The 20,112-nt window shown below is 41.9% G+C and overlaps 3 protein-coding genes across 3 annotated transcripts; all 3 read right to left on the reverse strand.

Annotated features, from left to right (window-relative positions):
• Nucleotides 1–1,585: 1,585 nt before the first annotated feature.
• LOC137277020 (neuropeptide FF receptor 1-like) lies at nucleotides 1,586–4,406 on the reverse strand. Its single transcript, XM_067808682.1, has 2 exons — nucleotides 3,815–4,406; nucleotides 1,586–3,466 (listed from the first exon to the last, which is right to left on the reverse strand). The coding sequence occupies exons 1-2, from the start codon at nucleotides 3,842–3,844 to the stop codon at nucleotides 2,402–2,404; spliced, it is 1,095 nt and encodes a 364-aa protein (XP_067664783.1). The 5' UTR covers nucleotides 3,845–4,406; the 3' UTR covers nucleotides 1,586–2,401.
• Nucleotides 4,407–5,156: 750 nt separating this feature from the next.
• On the reverse strand, nucleotides 5,157–9,762 carry LOC137277021 (growth hormone secretagogue receptor type 1-like). Its single transcript, XM_067808683.1, has 2 exons — nucleotides 9,478–9,762; nucleotides 5,157–8,369 (listed from the first exon to the last, which is right to left on the reverse strand). The coding sequence occupies exon 2, from the start codon at nucleotides 8,351–8,353 to the stop codon at nucleotides 7,328–7,330; it is 1,026 nt and encodes a 341-aa protein (XP_067664784.1). The 5' UTR covers nucleotides 8,354–8,369; nucleotides 9,478–9,762; the 3' UTR covers nucleotides 5,157–7,327.
• Nucleotides 9,763–16,577: 6,815 nt separating this feature from the next.
• LOC137277022 (adenosine receptor A1-like) lies at nucleotides 16,578–18,968 on the reverse strand. The gene is made up of 2 exons (XM_067808684.1): nucleotides 18,905–18,968; nucleotides 16,578–17,584 (listed from the first exon to the last, which is right to left on the reverse strand). Exons 1-2 carry the CDS (start codon nucleotides 18,966–18,968, stop codon nucleotides 16,578–16,580), a joined length of 1,071 nt encoding a protein of 356 aa, XP_067664785.1.
• Nucleotides 18,969–20,112: the final 1,144 nt, after the last annotated feature.

A 20,112-nucleotide genomic window follows, 5' to 3' on the forward strand; every position in this document is an offset into this window, starting at 1 on the left:
CGTTGTTAAGCCTTTATTTGTTAAATGCTTGTAAATTATGTTCAGGTCCCTGTTTTGTTAGTTTTCCATGCATAAGCAAATCACCGCTCACCGCTCAACATTTGACCTTGTTGAAGGGACAGTGGGAAAGCCTAGTGGTTAATGCGTTCCCTCGTCATGCCGAAGGCCCGGGTTCGAATCCACTCATCGGTGCTGTGTGTGAAACCCACTTCTGGTGTTCCCCGCTATAATATTTCAGGAACATTTCTTAAAACGGCGTAAAACTATACTCAGTCACCCATGATGAATGAACTGTTCAAAGAGTCACCAGCTGACTTTCAATACATGTTTACTTGAACGTATAAATGGTATATGTTTTTTATGACCACCCGTACACGTGACATGGCGAAAATAAACCTGGTAATATACTTGTGCTGTACCTTCGTATACATCCTGTCATACAGACCTTGTAACAGGTATATTCAAGAAAGCCCTTGCTAGTCTATGATGTGTGGCAAATGTAGATTTACACAGTCTTGGGAAAATGAAGAAAGCCTCCTTTTCATTATATTATATTCAGTTTTATTATGAACTTTTTTTCTGTAAAACGTGTTCATTCCAGAGACTAGATACTCTTGTTAGTCTACTTCGTGCAGTGAGCGATAGTAGACACCATAGACGCCAGAGTAGCGTCCCTTGGATCGCAGGCAAATGCAACATATTATGGTTTGGTTGTTTGGTTAACGCCGTGCTCAGCAATTTTCCATTTTCATATGACTCAAGTCTAGGTCAAACAATCCAGCGATCAATAGCATGAGCATCGATCCACACAAATGGGATACCATGCCTTGTGTCGACCAAGTCAGCCGGCCTGACCACCCGATCTTGTTCTTCGCCCCTCGCGAAAGGCATGGGTTGCTGAAGACCAATTCTAACCCGGATCATCGAAGGTATATTGTGTTATGATTGAGGGTCGAATACCGGTTCGCACTGATAATGTTGCCAGGTATACAACAATATATCGTTACTCGTTCATGTCAACAAAGTGATTACGTCACCGGGCGTTCCTACAACATCGACGTAGTTAAATCATTCGACCGACTCGCCATTGACGCATGTTCAATTCAGCTCATGGGTACAATGTGTGAAGCCCATGTCTGGTGTACCCCGCCGTGATATTGCTGGAATATTACTAAGATCAGCGTAAAAACACACTCATCCACACACACGCACGCACGCACGTACGCACGCACGCACGCACGCTCTTGCTGCATGCGTGTAAAAGAATGAGGGGGTAGCCATCTCGCCACTAAACTGTTTCTTCTTTGTGTTTCAGAATCCTCCTCATGAGGGTTCGAATCCCAAAAGGGTACGTCTTCGCGGTGGAGGGAGAAACAGATTTGCATGTGTTAGTCGAAATCCTTTCTATGATTAATGGCGAATGAGAACTTTCAAGTTACTTTTTTCTTCCGACCAAAGTTAATATCCGAATTCTGAAATTCAGAACAAATAAACACCTTCTGCCCATTGACACCTGCCGCTGTAAAGGCACAACCAGAGAAAAATGAACATACAAGTTATGCGACTCCCCCACAATAGTTGATGATTGTTTACTAAGATGTAGTAACTTTAATGACAATAGACTAAAGCATATCCATTCGCAATATCGTAAATGGAAAAATCTGCTTACATTCAAGAAATTTATGTGTACAAGGAAAACATCAGAACTTGAAATATTAATAGTATAGTAACACACTTCAAATGTTAACTGTGCCCCATCTTGTCTTTCTTTATTTAACCCGATGCCTTTGTACTCTTGTTCCACGGCTAACTTAGTGGTTGAAGGAAAGAATTTGAAGATCAAGGAGTAGGCAAGACCTCGAATCCCTGCGAAGACAATTACCTGCCCATGCATGCCACGTTGAGCACGGGAAGCTGGGACAGTCCTGCAAGGGGAACTGTGATGGCAACTATTCAGTCTTGCATGAGAACACTCTTAGAGGTGGAGTTGTTAACGGCAATTTGTGTGATATTGTGAAACTTTTATTTACGAAATATTTCAGTTGTTCAATAACTGCATTGATCTATTTTATGTACTGACCGATCTGCCTATATTACAAGCATACACTTAGAGCACCCAAACTGTAAGTAGCACAGAGGTCACGTCCATGGTCGAATTTCGTAACAATATATTTACAACGGAACATTCAGATACACGGGTCCAGGTCTAGTATCAGATACTGATCCATAATTAGAACTCAGATGTTCCACCCTTGACGGAAGATCGTGGGAAGCCCAATCTGATGTTCCTAGCCATGATCGCTGAGACATTGTTAAAAAACGGCTTAAAACCATACTGTCTCTCTCACTCACTCACTCACTCACTCACTCTGCCAAAGAAATATCTTTATAGTGGGCTGGTTTATATCATAGCATTGCTTCGGCTTTGTTCCGTCTGAGTTTGACTGTATTTCGTCTGAGATCGTAAGTCTATAGTCGCGGCCTGGTCAGGATAGGATCTGGCACACAGGACAGATACAGCCACTCGTCGGAATCGTTTGGAGGAAAAACCGTAAATGAAAATATTAGCAACACAGTTAACAAAAGGAAACTGAACGGCAAAGTCTGACATCTGCACTTGTGTGAATGTCAACTCCGAGGTGATCACACTCTGGCTAAATAGCATAGCCTGCACCAAACGGGGGAAGACACTCAGGACGTAGATGATGGTCAGACTGAAGAATGTTGCTGTTACAGTCACAGATTGTTTGTGGCGTCTTGTCGACGTGAAGGAAACATTCATGTTTCGAAAATGCTGCCTAAGCTTCAAGCCAATCTTCGAGTACAATACTGTCAATGAGGTCACGGTACAGACAACAAATATAAACATCCACGAGGAAAATGCCAAAGATATCTTCATATCTTTGGCTGTTTCAGTGTAGTCACATGTCAAACCCTTCACCAAACGCTCCTCGTTGTCCACATTCCATTTAATATATAACTCACTGTTAGTCATTATGAAGACAATAGGGAGACCAGAGACGAAGCAGAAGAAAACACACCCTAGGGTCACCTTCGTGGCTAGACGCATTGTCAGCTGCGATGCATGAGGATAACAGATTTTCCTGAACCGTTGAACAGCTACCACAACATACAGAATACCTGTAGTGGAAGAACTGAAGTAACACACAAATGTGATGTATTTACACATTTCAGAACTGTTAATATTTGGTAGGATTTTGGATATCAGAGACGCTGGTATTATCCCAATGGAGGTGATGAGATCAAGTACTGCTAATGTTTTGATGAAGAAACCGAAAATGGCGAGGTTGATTTTCTTCGTGTAGATGTAGAGAATGAAACAGTTTCCTGGGACCCCAACCAGCACCAGCAGCACACAGAAGAAGGCGATAATGGGATGAAGTTTAATCGCTTCCCAGGGACTGATGGGAACAAAGGGCAGGCTCGTTGTGTTGTTCATAGTTACCTGGAAGTAAATATTCACGGTGGAAGCATTTCTCAGACTTATAGCTGCATCAAGATTAGGGGTGGCGAGTCCTATAGCTCTCAACCCTTAAACACCAGCCTTGCACTGTTATGTGATAAGGGCAGTGGTTAGTATAATGCTTAGGGAAAATGCTTGTTGGCAATTATTTCATAATGGTTGATATTTCAAATTCAAAACTCGTATATAATCACTCATACCACCTCGACCTGATATAGCATATAAGTAATCACTATGTACCATTCCCTAGTCATAATGAATACTCGTAAAATATTGAAAAACTTTTTCATGGTAGAAACACTTCTAAGAAACAACTACACTGTGACCAACCTGGTAGGCAGACGGGGTGACAGCGTTCATGTAAAGCACGGACAGAGACCATCTCAAAATATCAAGTGTCTCTATCACTGCTGGTTGAGGAGTGGGCGGAATTACAACAGGTGCAACTAGACTGACGTTAACGCGAGAGGCTTTGCGATGTTTCACGTGCTATACGATATTCCACAGACTATATGATGTTCCACGGGTTGTACGATGTTCCAAAGGATACATGATGTTCCACAGGCTGTATGATGTCCCAGGGGCTGTATAATGCTCCACAGACTTCACGATGTCCCACGGGCTATATAATTCTCCACAGCCTCTACGATGTCCCATGGGCTATATAATTCTCCACAGCCTCTACGATGTCCCATGGGCTATATAATTCTCCACAGCCTGTACGATGTGCCAGGGGCTGTATGATGCTCCGATACTGGTTACAATGAAACAATGTAACCGTCATGCACGTCCTGTCAATGAAGTGGTTAACATTCTTAACACCGGTGTCAACTTTCACAACAACAATGACTTTGAACAGGGCTCAGCACTTGGAATAGTATCAAATTCAGTCTTTTCATATCTGTTGTGGTTTCCATGAATTCTGTAAGGAAATCCATTTATGGTGTCATTTCATGGTATTTGCATTTGAACAATGACAGCGTTGAGCTATTTGCATTTCATTTCCTTATTGTTTAAAGACGAGGATGTAATTACGCCACGTATCCTGCACTGTGCCATTTTTCACTGTCTTGACTGAAGCTAGTTCTTTCAACGATTTCAATCATAGAGTTGAGTTGAACTAAGTTGAATTCGCACTGGCATTGTTTCAGCCACATATAAATATAGCGACGAGACCAGGTCTACACATATACACTTTCTAATCACAAAGTTTAAATGCCTTTCTTAAAAAACATACTTCCTCATTACACTATTATTTACAAAGAAGATGCTGCACCAAATTTAAAAACGTGCAATGTGTCTCAAACATTACACGGATACGATTTATGATACGGATCAGTCTCTTCCAAATAGTTCACAGTGAGATGCCAGCTCTCAGCCGGAAAACAGATCTTTTAGATTAATTGCTTCATAATGTGAATCTCATGATCACAGTCAAGTAGCTTGTGTTTCATCACAACAGACACATTTAGGACTTGCATCTCCATCCCTTTTAAGCAGATAGTCATGAGGAAACTGACTGAAGCCAGTACGATATCGTCATAGAATTACCTCATCCCTTATTCACTGACAACCCGGGGTTGATTTCAACCATAGACGGCAATGTTATTGACAATACTGACGACAAAACGACTCCATAGTGGACTCAAGTCAGATTAATGAAAACAGGAACATGATTCAAACCTAATTTATTTCCGTATCCAAAGAATATTTATGCTTCATAGAATTTCATGAAATATGTTAACATTGGCATCAAATTATTAATCAGACATAAATTGATCATTATTTGCATTTTTTCACCTGCCAGTATCGCACGGCACCTTGATGTGCACCAACGTGTACTCGTCAAATTTGGTATCCGTCTGGCAGAAATGCATATTCGTCCATGCATGGCACACGTATTAATTGGGGGGGGGGGGGGGGGGGGGGGAGGCGAGAATTGTCAATGATTTATTCACTTTTATTAGAAGATAATTTGTATAATTATTTGAGTGAGTAGAAGCGACAAAAACGTTCCACATCCATTAGAAATCTTGTCTAACAGAGTTGACTGTACAATTGTGACTGTACCATGAAGTAATTAATGAAACGTTGGATGTTGACGAATGGACTGAAATACTAGTATCTGAACACATTTTTCAAAATATTTGATAACATTGTTTCAATAATTTCATGTTTTCATTTGGCCCGATTTAATAACAGTGTGGACTGAAAGTATACTTGCGGCCAGAGGAGCTGTGATACGGTGGATCAATGCTGCTGGATTCGAATCCCAGAGTAATTATTGAGCTTGAGTTTCAGAAACCTGGCTCACTAGTTCAATAAGTGTTGAAATAAAAAGAATAATCCCTACGACACCTATCCTGGCTGAAATATTTCTAAAAATGGAGACACTCGCGTCCTTCACATTGGGTTATCGTTAGCCTGACCTTGAGTCAATAGTTAACGTATCATCACAATATCACATTGGGTTATCGTTAGCCTGACCTTGAGTCAATAGTTAACGTATCATCACAATATCTCAAACTAACCGGATTTTGTAGTTTCCTTATGTAAATGGTCGTAACCTTGACCTCATGTGGACGATTAAAGTAACGCTTAGTCTCTGATTGTATAGAATTTTGATAGTAACGAGTAAAAGCATTTAAATTGCAAAGGGGCCCCGGCTAGTTGGGAGATTCAGAAGCCGTGAAAACCTGGACTTGCTCCATTTAGGGATTACGCATTACAGGGAGGGCAAGGCATTAGGGAAAGTAATGTGGTTCAGACTGTGAGACAGACTAGGGATTCTTAACTTCATTTAGGGTTTTAGCATTGCAGGGAGGGCTAGGATGTATGGACAATAATGTGGCTCGGGTGCTGAGAGAGAGAGAGAGACTATTGAAGGATCTATTCAGGGAAACTGAAATAATAAGATTCTTGGGGAATATATATATATTCTTGAAACCCACCCGATGTTCCGTTAACCTGTTTCCAGTAATTAACACAATACTTAGTAACTGGTGGAAATCAAAACTGATACAAGTAGTTTGTTGCACAGCGTCGCCCGTGTATGACGGTTATATTTGTAAGTCGTCCAAACCCGGAAACTGAAATACAATCAGCAGTCGTTAACGCTGCTGCTGCATTGATGCAAGCAGCTATAACGTGTCTACCCGGATAATGAGGACATACACATACTTCAATAATGCAGCAAATACAAGCTAAATGAAAACAAGTCTGACTATCGATACATATAGAGATCGATAATCGTTAATTATCGATTCATTATAGATAAATGTGATAAGCGGAGAGTTACCTTTGAGCACAAAAGCACAAAGAAAGTCTGAAAGAAATGAATGTATTTCACATCACTGCTGAGGGACATGTTTATGCATGATTATCAACAAACATCGTCCTGAACCTAATTTGAAAGCAGCCCGTGAATAAATGTCTTATTTCGTGTACTGTGTTGGTGAAATAAAACTTTAATTATGGAGAACACAATTTTTGTTATCATCAATATTTTCCTATCGACGATCTGTTTGATTATCGATCATTTCAGTCCAATAACAACCACTCTGCACATGTGCACAATGGAAATGACAAAAACAATTTGTAAAACTAAAAAGACATCAGGACCCTGTTCCACGAAACGACCGTACTCCTAAGATGATCATTACTCCGTCTAAATTATGTTGGTCCAGCTTCATCAGCACTAGGTCAAAGTTCATGGTTTTCACTGAAGTGATAAAGCGCCTGGAGAAAGAGTATTTCTTTGTCTGGGCTCACGTGCCACACAAAGCCCTGACAAAACTAAACTACTGTTCAAAGTGGTAAGAAAAAACAACTGAAGGTATCTTTCTATGAATATATTCGCATTGGCATGATTGATTCCGCCGAGAGACGAATGTCAGACGGTAAAGAAGAAGGCTTCTTTTTCTTGACGCATACACGCATGAGAAGCATAAGCTGATGTCGGAATACTCTCGAGGTGAAGCCGAAGACAAAAGGATTGATTATACAGTTTATAAAGGGCAGCATTACGATCACGTCATAGGCATAATGGGTGTTGGCAGAGATTGCCAGATCACCGGGGACTAGGCTATAGTACAGTGTCTGCAAAACTCTTGGAGCAGAGCTAACCAGGAATATCACAGTCAGACTGAAGAAGATAATGGTAGGATTTGTCACCCTCAGTTGACTTCGACTTGAAATGGACATCCTTTTGAGTGTGCGCTTGTGAGTTCCTATATGCTTGCTAATCAAGGAGTAAAACACAACAAGAGTCACGAAGACAGTAATGAGTTCAAAAATGACCCACGATGAGTACACCGTCGCAATGTGATTTCTGCGTTCTTCGGCAGAGAAATAGCAAACGGATGTCCTGCATTGTTCTTTAGAAGATGCAGTTACATTCTGGTCCTTAACTGTAGTTATTAAAGCGTTCGGAGAACATGACAGAACGGAAAATAGGGTGCAAAATAGGAGTATCTTCTTAGCCACTTGTTCCTTAAGCTGTGTTTGTCCGTGTTTACATATTTTCCTGTACCTCTGTACAGCAATGACAATGTAAAGTAACCCAGTATTTAACCCAAAGAAGTGTTGTCCAAAAGAAAACCAAGAGCACAGAAATTCACCATCTTTGGTGTCAGGATTGACAACAATATGCACGTACGCCGGTAGCAGGCACGCGGTGCTGACGAGGTTGAGAATTGCGAGGACTTTGATGAAGAAGCTGATGATAGGGATGTTGATCTTCTTGGTGTAGATGTAGAGGATGATGACGTTCCCTGGGATCCCCACAATCACCAACAGCACACCGAAGAGGAGAACGCAGGGGTAGAACCGTAGGCCACAGGGGGCAATACCGTGTGGTGTAATGTCCATCCTTAAAGCTGCCTTCCTGATAAAAATAACAAAGAGTTAAGTACGTAAGCAAATTGTTCCCTTTTCAGCAACATTTTAAAATATTTCTTTCCGTCTGATTGACAGCAACAGGTGACACTTCAATAACGTAGCTGAATATATTACACATGCATTATGTGTGCGTTTAGGTTTGCGTCGCTTTCAGAAATCATCCAGCAATATCATGGCGGGGGACCCCAGAAATGGGATTCACACATTGTATCCATATAGGAAATCAAACTCGGGTCATCAGCGACACTAGCGAACGCTTTAACCACTGGACTACCTCATCGTCTTGCAATGCATCATTAAAAATATTTAAAGATAAATTGCATTCATATAAATTTCATTTTCGATTGATAAGAATAAGTTAAATAAGTCTTAGAATACCCTCCATATTGATGGGATCCGTGAAGGTCAGGGGTACAATAGGCCTTCAGATACGCATAATTGCCATAAAAGGCGTTTATGCTTGTCGTAAGAGGTGAATAACCGGACCGGGTGGTCAGGCTCTGCGATTTGGTTGACACATGTCATCGGTTCCCAATTGCTCAGATCGATGCTCATGCTGTACATCACTGGATTGTCTGGTCCAGACTCGATTTACAAACCGCCGCCACATAGCTGGAATATTGCTGAGTGTGGCGTAAAATTAAACTCACTCATTCACTCACTCCATATTGATGAATTTATCAATTGTCAATAGTTTCATTGGGCTAACGTACGGATCACAGAAACATGACGTTCGATCGAGACGAGATAAGTCAACGATTTCACCACAAATCTACCCCACTTACGTACATGTATTCCAGGTAAACCGTATAACTGTCCTGGCTATTTTAAGGATAGAACAACAATACAAAAGAATAGATAGATATGAAAGTCGTGTGGTTGAAACAAATACGCATGTCCTGCCCTACTGATACTACCAACTATTCACACAGTTCGCCTGCAAAATGAAACTATAAGCTACCACACAAAACAGCCACAAAGCACAGACACACAACGCAGATACATAGCAGTACGCGTAAACCACGTGAGTAATTAATATTAATAACACAGGGTACAAAGTGAAAGTTAAAAGCAATTAAATGAAAGTACCATACCCCAGCCTTTCTACGACTTGACTTGAGGGACTCCTGAACTGCAATCAGTGATGTTCCGATTGCTTGCTCTCGTCGATCGTGATTGTGGAACGAAACATATCTCTCACGTTACACCTTCATTTCCGGGTACCTCGCATTGTGGTCCTTCATAAACACATCTGTTTGAGAATATTCATCATAAACGTTTACACTGAAACAGAATGATGAGGAACTTGCCTGTAGACAGACTATGTTCGCGATCAAGTGCCATAGCGACCGCGTGGGAGTCCTATGAGCAAGGCGTGTGGGCAGCAACGCGCGAAATCAATTTCACCGTCATGTATTGCACATGCACTGAAGCTAGCCTACATCTCTGCCTTTCACAAACCAAATGGGTTTGTTCATTGAGGTGGTGCATATGACAATGACAATGACAATGACAATGACAATGACAATACTTTATTACCCCGAGGGGAATTCTTTTTACATTTGAAAGTGAACACATAATTATGAGATTGTTAAAACATAAATAACTACATAAAGATTAAGATACGTAAAACGACAACAAAGACTGACAGTCAACAGTCAACAGTCAACAGTCATTTAAAAGGCGGATACTTGATGGAATAAAAGAATTTTGAACTCTTTTAGTTTTAAAACGGGGCATTTGGTAACGCCGGCCTGAAGGTAAAAGATTGTATTACCTTCAGGCCGGCGTTACTAAATGTCCCGTACATAAGTACACTATGCAAAAAAGAAACGCATAGACGAGAAATGCGTTTCGAAAATGTTGTATTTTCAAACATATATAACTCGTCCATAAATAGACCTTAGTGCATGAAATTTTACAGTGTAGAACGAGGTAACGGCTGTACAACCAAAAGGATACTTTTTCAGAACAGAGACGTTGAGCGTGATGGTGAAGACATAGCACGACCGGGTTTCCCTGCTCTGAGACCAATCTCTTTCAACCTGTTCCACACAGTTTGACAGGATATCCTCTGAGGTCCAGGCACCCTGGCTTTCTCAAGTGGCAATATGACCACCCCACTGAAATACCCGGATGTATCGATCTTGCGCTGCAGCGGTAACTCGAGGTCTGCCTGCACGGGGACGGTCATTTGTCATACCTGTTTGGTTGCAATGAGCTGCAAGTCATGATGTCTTTCTCAGACTAGCATACAGACGCCTGGCAACACACGACTGGTAATCTCCAGCATGCACTCTTTCAAAGGCGATGTTCCGTGTTGCCGAGGTCAAAACGAATGCCAATTTCTGAATGTAATCTGGATTTGTAATGCCAGACAGTGCATCTTTGCTGCACAATTTCACCTGGAAGGTGATTTCTATTGCGTTTCTTTCGATTCCTTGTAAGATATCTCATCAAAATCAACAGTTTCGTGTAAAATCGATTTATTTTTCACTTGTACAGTTGTGTCAAGACATGTTATGAACACCTATGTTACATATTTCGGCGACTGTTGAACACAATAGGTTATTAATAGATTTTTTAAAATATAAATCGCCTATGCATTCTTTTTTTGGGGGATAGTATGCAAACATACATACATACATACATACATACATACATACATACATACATACATACAGACAGACAGACAGACAGACAGACAGAGAGAGACAGACAGACAGACATGCAGACAGACAGGTATGCAGACATACAGACATGCAGACAGACAGACAGACAGACATGCAGGCAGGCAGACAGACAGACAGACAGTACAATGTGTGAAGCTCATGTCTACTGTCAACTTTATTAACTAACATCATGTATTATTCATGCACAGATCTTGGTATCAAATTCATCGTGCATTAAACAATCGTTCGTTGACAAATGGGTTTATTTTTCATGTGAGCCTTTCCCATATTTGTTCAAGTCCAAAGTTTCAGTTTCTCCCTCCTTGTACAGTGTTTCTCGCTCGCTTCCGTAGTTGACAGAACGATTCCCTACATCCAAACGCAGCGACTCTTTCTTCATTCAGTGTCGTGTTGGGACTTCGCATATATTTATATAACGGCTATTCATAAAGCTTTTTCTTACACGTTTGTGCATGCTAAAGGTGCTAACACATTATTACCCCAGATAATCCAAGCTACCTATGATGTGCTAGCAGGTCAACAGTGATACGACCCATACCACTGGGTACCCATTCACTGCAGGGTCAACACAGGCTTTGTGTAAGCAAACTTACTTGCCTAGAGTGAGACCACATGTGTCATGCGTACTTCGTTGTGGGGCGGGATTGAAGTCCTAGAAGTGCTGAGGAGTGGAGCTGCCAAACACGGTCACCCATCCAAGAACTCTCCGTGACCAGCGTTGCCATGTTTCATCTGTTTTGTGAACTGGGCTCAGGGTCACACTTCTTGTGGTATTTAGTCATTGGTCTTAGGTAAGGAGGAGAAATGAATGGACGCCAGTATTGTAAGGATTTTGGTTTGTTTGCTGCTGCACTCGGTAGTATCCCAGTTATGTGGAGGCGATCTGTAAATCATCAAGTCTGGCCAGACAATCCAGTGATCATCAACAGCATGAGTATCGACGTGTCAACCTGGTCAAAGACTCTGTCCACCCGATCCCTTTGTCACTTTTCAGTACCACATTTGTACGCAAAATCTATCATTACGCTGCTGCTAATCATGTAATGTCATGTTCCCACTAACTGCATTGTGTCATGATGCAACTATCTACTCAGTGTCATGCACGTACTGATTGCATTGTGTCATGATGCAACTATCTACTCAATGTCATGTACGTACTAATTGCATTGTGTCATGATGCAACTATCTACTCAGTGTCATGTACGTACTAATTGCATTGTGTCATGATGCAACTATCTACTCAATGTCATGCACGTACTAATTGCATTGTGTCATGATGCAACTATCTACTCAGTGTCATGCACGTACTGATTGCATTGTGTCATGATGCAACTATCTACTCAATGTCATGCACGTACTAATTGCATTGTGTCATGATGCAACTATCTACTCAATGTCATGCACGTACTAATTGCATTGTGTCATGATGCAACTATCTACTCAGTGTCATGTACGTACTAATTGCATTGTGTCAAGATGCAACTATCTACTCAATGTCATGTACGTACTAATTGCATTGTGTCATGATGCAACTATCTACTCAGTGTCATGTACGTACTAATTGCATTGTGTCATGATGCAACTATCTACTCAATGTCATGCACGTACTAATTGCATTGTGTCATGATGCAACTATCTACTCAATGTCATGCACGTACTAATTGCATTGTGTCATGATGCAACTATCTACTCAGTGTCATGCACGTACTAATTACATTGTGTCATGATGCAACTATCTACTCAATGTCATACACGTACTAATTGCATTGTGTCATGATGCAACTATCTACTCAATGTCATGCACGTACTAATTGCATTGTGTCATGATGCAACTATCTACTCAATGTCATGCACGTACTAATTGCATTGTGTCATGATGCAGCTATCTACTCAGTGTCATGTACGTACTAATTGCATTGTGTCATGATGCAGCTACCTAGTCAATGTCATACTGCTAGAATCGATGGAAAACGTTCAATGTCTTAAACATGAGCACGAACCTGAATGTTTGACTGAATGTTCAAGTGAATTGATATTCATGGAATATGCCACCATAATGTTAAGGAATTTGAAAGGATATACACAGTTTTAATGTCGCGTTATCAGAGCGACAACAGAAACATGCCTAAATGTGGAAAGTACTCTATTTTCAAGATAATAACAGGAAGTTTCCATCAGTAACAAAAGGCAGTTTCATGTCGTCTTCCTGTCAATGTTGCGTTGACGCTTGTCGTGGTAATGCTGAATGTTCCGCGTGTTGAAATGTATTGTTTAGTTCGTGTGAGTGTTGAAATGAATCTTGTGTATCATGTGTGAGCGTGGACATGGATCGTGTGTATCATGCGTGAGTGTGGAAATGTGTCTCGTGTATCATGAATGAGTGTTGACATATATCTTGCACATCGTGCGAGAGAGTTGCAATGTATCCTGTTTATTTTGCGTGATACACACGGTACATTTCAACTGTTTGAAAATGTATCGTGCGTATCGTGCGTGAGTGTTGAAATGTATGGTGTGTATCGTGCGTGAGTTTGGAAGTGTATCTTGTGTATCGTGTGAGTGTTGAAATGTAACGTATGTGTTGTGCATGGGTGTAAGAATGCATGGTGTGTATCGTGCGTGAGTGTGGACATGTATCGTGCGTGAGTGGTGAAATGTATCGTGTCTATCGTGCGTGAGTGATGAAATATATCTTGTGTATCGTGCGTGAGTGGTGAAATGTATCTTGTGTATCGTGCGTGAGTGGTGAAATGTATCTTGTGTATCGTGCGTGAGTGTTGAAATGTATCTTGTGTATCGTGCGTGAGTGGTGAAATGTATCTTGTGTATCGTGCGTGAGTGTTGAAATGTACCTTGTGTATCGTGCGTGAGTGTGGAAATGTATCTTGTGTATCGTGCGTGAGTGTGGACATTTGTCGTGTGTATCGTACGTTAGTGTGGACATGTATCTTGTGTATCTTGCGTGTACGTGGAAGTGAATCGTGCCAGAGTGTTGTAATGTATCTTGTGTATCTAACGCGCGTGTGAAAGTGAACCCCGCGTGAGTATTGAATTGTAATCGTGCGTAAATGTGGGAATATATTGTGTGTGTCGTGTTTGCGTTTAAATCGTGGATGGGTGTTGAAATGCATTCAACGTATGTATCGTGCGTGGGTGTGGAAGTGAATCGTGCATGAGTGTTCAATTTGTCTGTGTATGCGTGTGTGTGTGTTTAAAATGCATCTTGTGAATTGTGTGTGCGTGTAGAAATGTAGGGTGTAAATCGTTTGTGAGTGTGGATAAATATTACTTTTGTGGAAGTGAATCGCGTGAACTGTGCATGAGTCTAGAAATGAGCCGTGGGCGAGTATGGGAATGTATTGTTTGTGCTGTAGACATGCAATATGTGAACCTTCCGTGCGCTCGCGCGCATGTTTGTGTATGTTCGTGTCTGCGCGTGTTTGCACGTGCGTCTGTGTGTAGCGTTCGTGGATGTCGGAATGGATCATGTTAATGATACTGTATCGTGACTGTCCAAGTACGTCATGCAAGTGGAATGTATCTTGAGTATGGTGTATATTGTAAGTTAATGTGGAAATGAATAGTACGTGTATGTTGAAATGTATCGCGTGAATCGTGCATGAGTGAGGAAATGAATCGTGAATAAGTGTATAGATGTATCTTGAGTGTGGTTTGTTCGTATATGTGTAAATACTTCCAACGTCGTGACATCTGAGGTATGTGTGTTAATCTGTCAAAGGTATGTGTGTTGAAATGTAAGGTGTGTGTCGAAATGCATCGTCAATATAGAATAAGATGTTGCTTTAGAAACCTGTGGCCGTCCTATCTATCACAAAACGCATGATGCTGACACTGAGGCATAGTGAAACCAATCAGAAGTGTCACCAATTAGAAGTGAAACCACATCACTCGTCGATCACTGTTGTGAACGTCTGGACAAAGTAAATGTGACGCCTTTCATGCTGCTGTTTCATCCGGTCTGATGCTATTTTAACCGACACGAAACGGAAAAGGATGTTCCAGTGTTCGAAAATTCCCAGAGAATTCAGACAAGTTCAACACTATGATCGGTGAGTGAGTGAGTGAGTTTAGTGTTAAGCCGCTTTTAGCAATATTCCAGCGATATCACCAGAATATCGCCAGAGACACCAGAAATAGGTTTCACACAATGTATTCATGTGGGAAATCGACCCGTGTTTTGGGCGTGACGAGCGAACGATTTAACCACTTGGCTACTCACCGCTCCTTCATTCACTCTCACAGGGGCGTGTGGGACATGTAGTCACGTTCAGCAACAAGCTGGAGATCTTGAGATGGTCATTCTATCATTAATTATTGTTACGTCGAATAAGCAGACATGTTTTTCAAGGATGAGAGTTGTTTTACGCCGCAGTTACCAATATTTCGAGAATATTACATTTCGAGAATATTACACCCTCTCACCCGTTCACTCGCTCACCCGCTCACCTACTCACCCACTGACCCAACAATATGGAATCCGAGAAGGGACATTGTCGCGTTGTCGCGTTGTCGCATTGTCGCCTTTTAGTGAATTCTTATATATCTTAGATAGGGCGACAATGCGACAACGCGACATATTTTGACCTTGAAAAGTGTCGTTATGTCGTGTGTCGCACTTTGGAGGAACAGAGAAAGTGTTATTCGAAACGCGACACGCGACATCGCGACAATGCGACAAACAGGCGAAATGTCGCGTTGTCGCATTGTCGCACTGTCGCGCTTTGGTTAATTTTTGCCCCAATTTTCTTGTTTTTGAGAGGGCGACAACGCGACAATGCGACAACGCGACAATGTCCCTTCTCGGATTCCATACAGCAATGAAAGTGTTTCGCCAAAATCGCACAGACAAAATGTTAACGCATTTCATATTTCCCGAATGTTGGTATATATAGGGTAGAGGGCATAGATTGCAGGACATATTCAAGTGTTATTTTATGGCTGTCAACGATTCCCTTGGCTCAGATTTAGTCGGAACACCTTAGAGGTGAACAGATAGACGAACGAACTGACGGTACTATTAATAAAGTTTTCAGTCAGTACTAGATTTCTCGCATTTCCTACTAGAGAATGAACGCCTCGCTTAAGAAAACATTCCTCTTGCTGCAACTGCTTCAGCTCCTCTCGCACTAATCAGTCATGTTCTGGTTCATCCGTGCCTTCACAAACTCACCTCCTCCCTTCTCCACAGCCAGACCCGTGACAATACGGGTTAGGATTTATCTTAAGCAACCTTGTCGTAAGAGAACTTGTGGTCAGGGTCGCTGACTTGGTTGACACATGTCTACGGTTCCAATTTGCGTAGATAGATGCTCGTACTGTGGATCACTGGATTGTGTGATCTAGAGTCGATTATGTACAGAAGGCCACCATATAATGGAAATATTGTTGATTGTGGCGTAAAGCTAAACTCACTCACCAGTTCCAGTGTGACTTCGCATCTGTCCACAAATGATTGTCCTTTTCCGGGTATCTTCGGTAACCTATAAAACAGATTCTTGTGTCCGCACGGTTATCGATGGTGGTGACGTAGACTCCTCCCTTCCATCAGCACAAAACAGAGAAACAACATGCATTCGGAACACCTTTGACGTGAATACATAGACGAAAGGGTTGGACACACAGTTGATGAAAGGTAGCATGATCATCACATCCCTCACATGATGAACTGATTGCGAGTACGTAGAATAGCGTGTGTACATTGCCATCCCAATCCTCGGAGCAACACTCAGGAGGAATATGACGGTCATCGTAAAGAACATCACCATGGGGTTGGAAAGATTCGTACGACCTTGACCTGACGCAAAGTACCTTGACATCTGACGTTTGTGATACCCTACATGCTTACCAATCAACGAATAGAGCACAGTGAGAACCCCAACTATGACAAAGAGCTCGAGCATTAACCATGTTAAATACATTGTAGACAGGTGATGTTTTTTTGCGTATTCAGTGAAGTCGCTGTATGGTATGTTTATCAGACACTTACTTAGGTCATGGGTAACATTCAGTGCAGTATAGTGCATGTTTATTAGAAACGCATGTGGCGTGACTGAAAAAAGAGAAAAAATGACACAGCCCAGAAGTATCTTCTTCGACACGGGGATATTAATCTGTGATGGTTGATCTGAACAAAGCCTTCTGTATCTGTGAACAGCAATGATCACGTATAACATGCCAGTATTGATAGCAAGGACATGCTGCCCAACAGAAAACCATTTGCAGAAAATTGCCTCTTCTATGTTAGTCTTGAATAACACAAGCGCCGGCAGCAGACAAGACGTGCCGACAAGGTTCAGCATAGCTTGGATCTTAGTGAAAAAGCTGAAGACAGGGATGTTGATCTTCTTGGTGTAGATGTAGAAGATGGTGCCGTTTCCTGGGATCCCCACAATCACCAGCAGAGCACAGAAGAAAACGATGGAGGGGTGAACCCGGATGAAGGTGGTGATTATGAAATGTAACGTCTCTGGACAACGTGTCTCCATTGCTGAAAGTCAGGACACTAAATTAGACTCCACCGGAATTGCATCGCTTCTATTGTTTGAAGGATTTCGTAAAGACGTCACTGTGCATTTTATTACATGCCCATGCAGTGAGTGGGTGAGTATAGTTTTAGGTCGCAATGGACCAGACAGGCATCGATCTGCGCGATTTAGGAACCGATGACATGTGTCAACCACGATCCCATTAGTCGCCTCTTACGACAAGCATAGTTGCCTTTCATGGCAAGCATGGGCTGCTGAAGGCCTATTCTACCAGGTACCTTGACAGGTCATATACCCATGTTAATTTAGGACAGTAATTCGTGGGTGCAATACGGATGATGTGGTCAAATTCCGTATTGCAGCCTAGATTCCGTATAGAAACTCTGCCGGTTCTGCTCATATCCAAAATTCATTAAAACAGATTAATGCAAGATAAGAGGGCATATAATAGATATAGAACGTCATACTAGTGCATGGATGTTTTGTGTTGAAGTCGAACATGTCCTACTACATCTTCTCGTTCAATACAAAACATATAAATCCACTAGTGTTCCAGAATAATCAGAACTGCTGGTTAAGTATTTCACAACTGTTTCATGTACGGTATTAGCAAAATCTGTCATAAAAGATAACGTCCTTTTATTCATGTACTGAAGTAGTTTAACAGGACAACTGATCCGCCGAATCACACACAGCTATATTTTACGCATTGCTCTAGACTGTGTACCGAGTGCGCGGTTGTTCAAGTCTACTAGGTGTACATACTGACACCCTTAAGTCCGTGACCAGAATTAAACGTTTTGCTCTGGACGAACAATCCCCGACTTTGGACAGTTAACGACGAGAGCCAGACAGGGTAACAACAACTAACCTCTTTGAACGTATGTACAAAAGTCAGGACATTGACAACACAGTAATGGAGTCACAAAACATTAGTATACACATGGCAGCTTTGGGTTTTTTTCGCAATGGTAGGAATAAAGTGGATTTGGTAAGGACGTTCGATTGCGAATGAATAAGTAAAATCGTCCAAACCCTTTCCACGTCCATGAGAAATGTCGCCCGAAAGTCAAAATCGATTGTACAATTCCGACTGTATAATGTGATTGTAAAGGTGTCATAAAGAGGTGAAGACGTGAAAGTGTCGGTCGTCTATCCGACAAAACCACATGCAAAGACTGTAAATTGTTCATCTGACAAAACACAAAGCTTTACCAATAACAAGGATGGTGTTACCTTGATCGAACAACTTCTATGTCGCTCACTGCAATTTTGATAAACAGAGCATACCGCTTGTGGCGATAATAATATGAACACATTACCGTCAGAATTACGTTGGTGACCTCCTAATATCCACGTGCCAACAGCGCGCAAAGAGTCATGCATACATGATTAAATTCACTTTCACATTCTTCCTCGTTTAAATGCATTGGTTTCAAACATCAGGATGAAACCTGCTTTTGTCAGTAGGGATGTGGATGGTGACAGTTAGGGTGGGTTGAGTGTGATGAGAGTTAATCTGGGTTGTGGGTGGTGAGAGTTAGGTTGGGTTGTGGGTGATGAGAGTTAAGGTGAGTTGTGGGTGATGACAGTTAGGGTGGGTTTTGCATGATGAGAGTTTGGGTTGTGCGTGATAAGAGATAGGATGGATTGCGTGTGATGATAGATAGAGTGGGTTGTGTGTGAAGAGAGAAATAGTTTGGGTTGTGAGTGATGAGAGTTAGGATGGGTCGTGGGTGATGATAGTTAGGGTTAGTAGTGGGTGATGAGAGATATGTTGGGTTAATTGTGATGAGAGTTAGTTTGGGTTGTGGGTGATGAGAGTTATTTTGGCTTGTGAGTGATGAGAGATAGGGTGGGTTGTGGGTGATGAGAGGGTGGGTTGTGTGTGTGAGACAATTAGGGTGGGTTTTGTGTGATGAGAGTTAGGATGAGGTGTGTATGATAATAGTAAGGGTGAGTTGTGGGTGTTAATTTGGCTTGTGGGTGATGAGAGCTAGGGTGTGTAGTGGGTGATGAAAGTTGGGTGAGTTTTGGGTGATGAGAGTTAATTCGGGTTGACTGTGACGAGAGTTAGGGTGGCTTGTGTGTGATGACAGACACGGTGGGTCGTGTGTTATGAGAGAGTCTGGGTTATGGGTGATGGGAGATAGGGTCGGTTGCGTGTGATGATAGATAGAGCGGGTTGTGTGTGAAGAGAGAGAGTTTTGGTTGTGAGTGATGAGAGTTTGGATAGGTTGTTGTGATGAGAGTTGGGTGGGTGATCATAGTTAGTTTGGGTTGTGCGTGATGAGAATTAGGGTGGGTTGTGAGTGATGCCAATTAGGGTGGGTTGCAGGTGGTAAGAGTTAGGGTGTGGGTAATGAGAGTTGTTGTTTTTTTTTGGTTGGGCGTGATGAGAATTAGGGTAGGTTGTGGGCGATGACAGATAAGGTGGTTTGCGTGTGATGATAGATAGGGTGCGTTGTGTGTGAAGCGAGTTAGGGTGGGTCGTGGGTGATGATAGTTAGGGTGGGTTGTGTATGATAAG

Source organism: Haliotis asinina, chromosome 3 (genome assembly GCF_037392515.1).
Source record: "Haliotis asinina isolate JCU_RB_2024 chromosome 3, JCU_Hal_asi_v2, whole genome shotgun sequence".
Lineage (NCBI taxonomy): Eukaryota > Metazoa > Mollusca > Gastropoda > Lepetellida > Haliotidae > Haliotis > Haliotis asinina.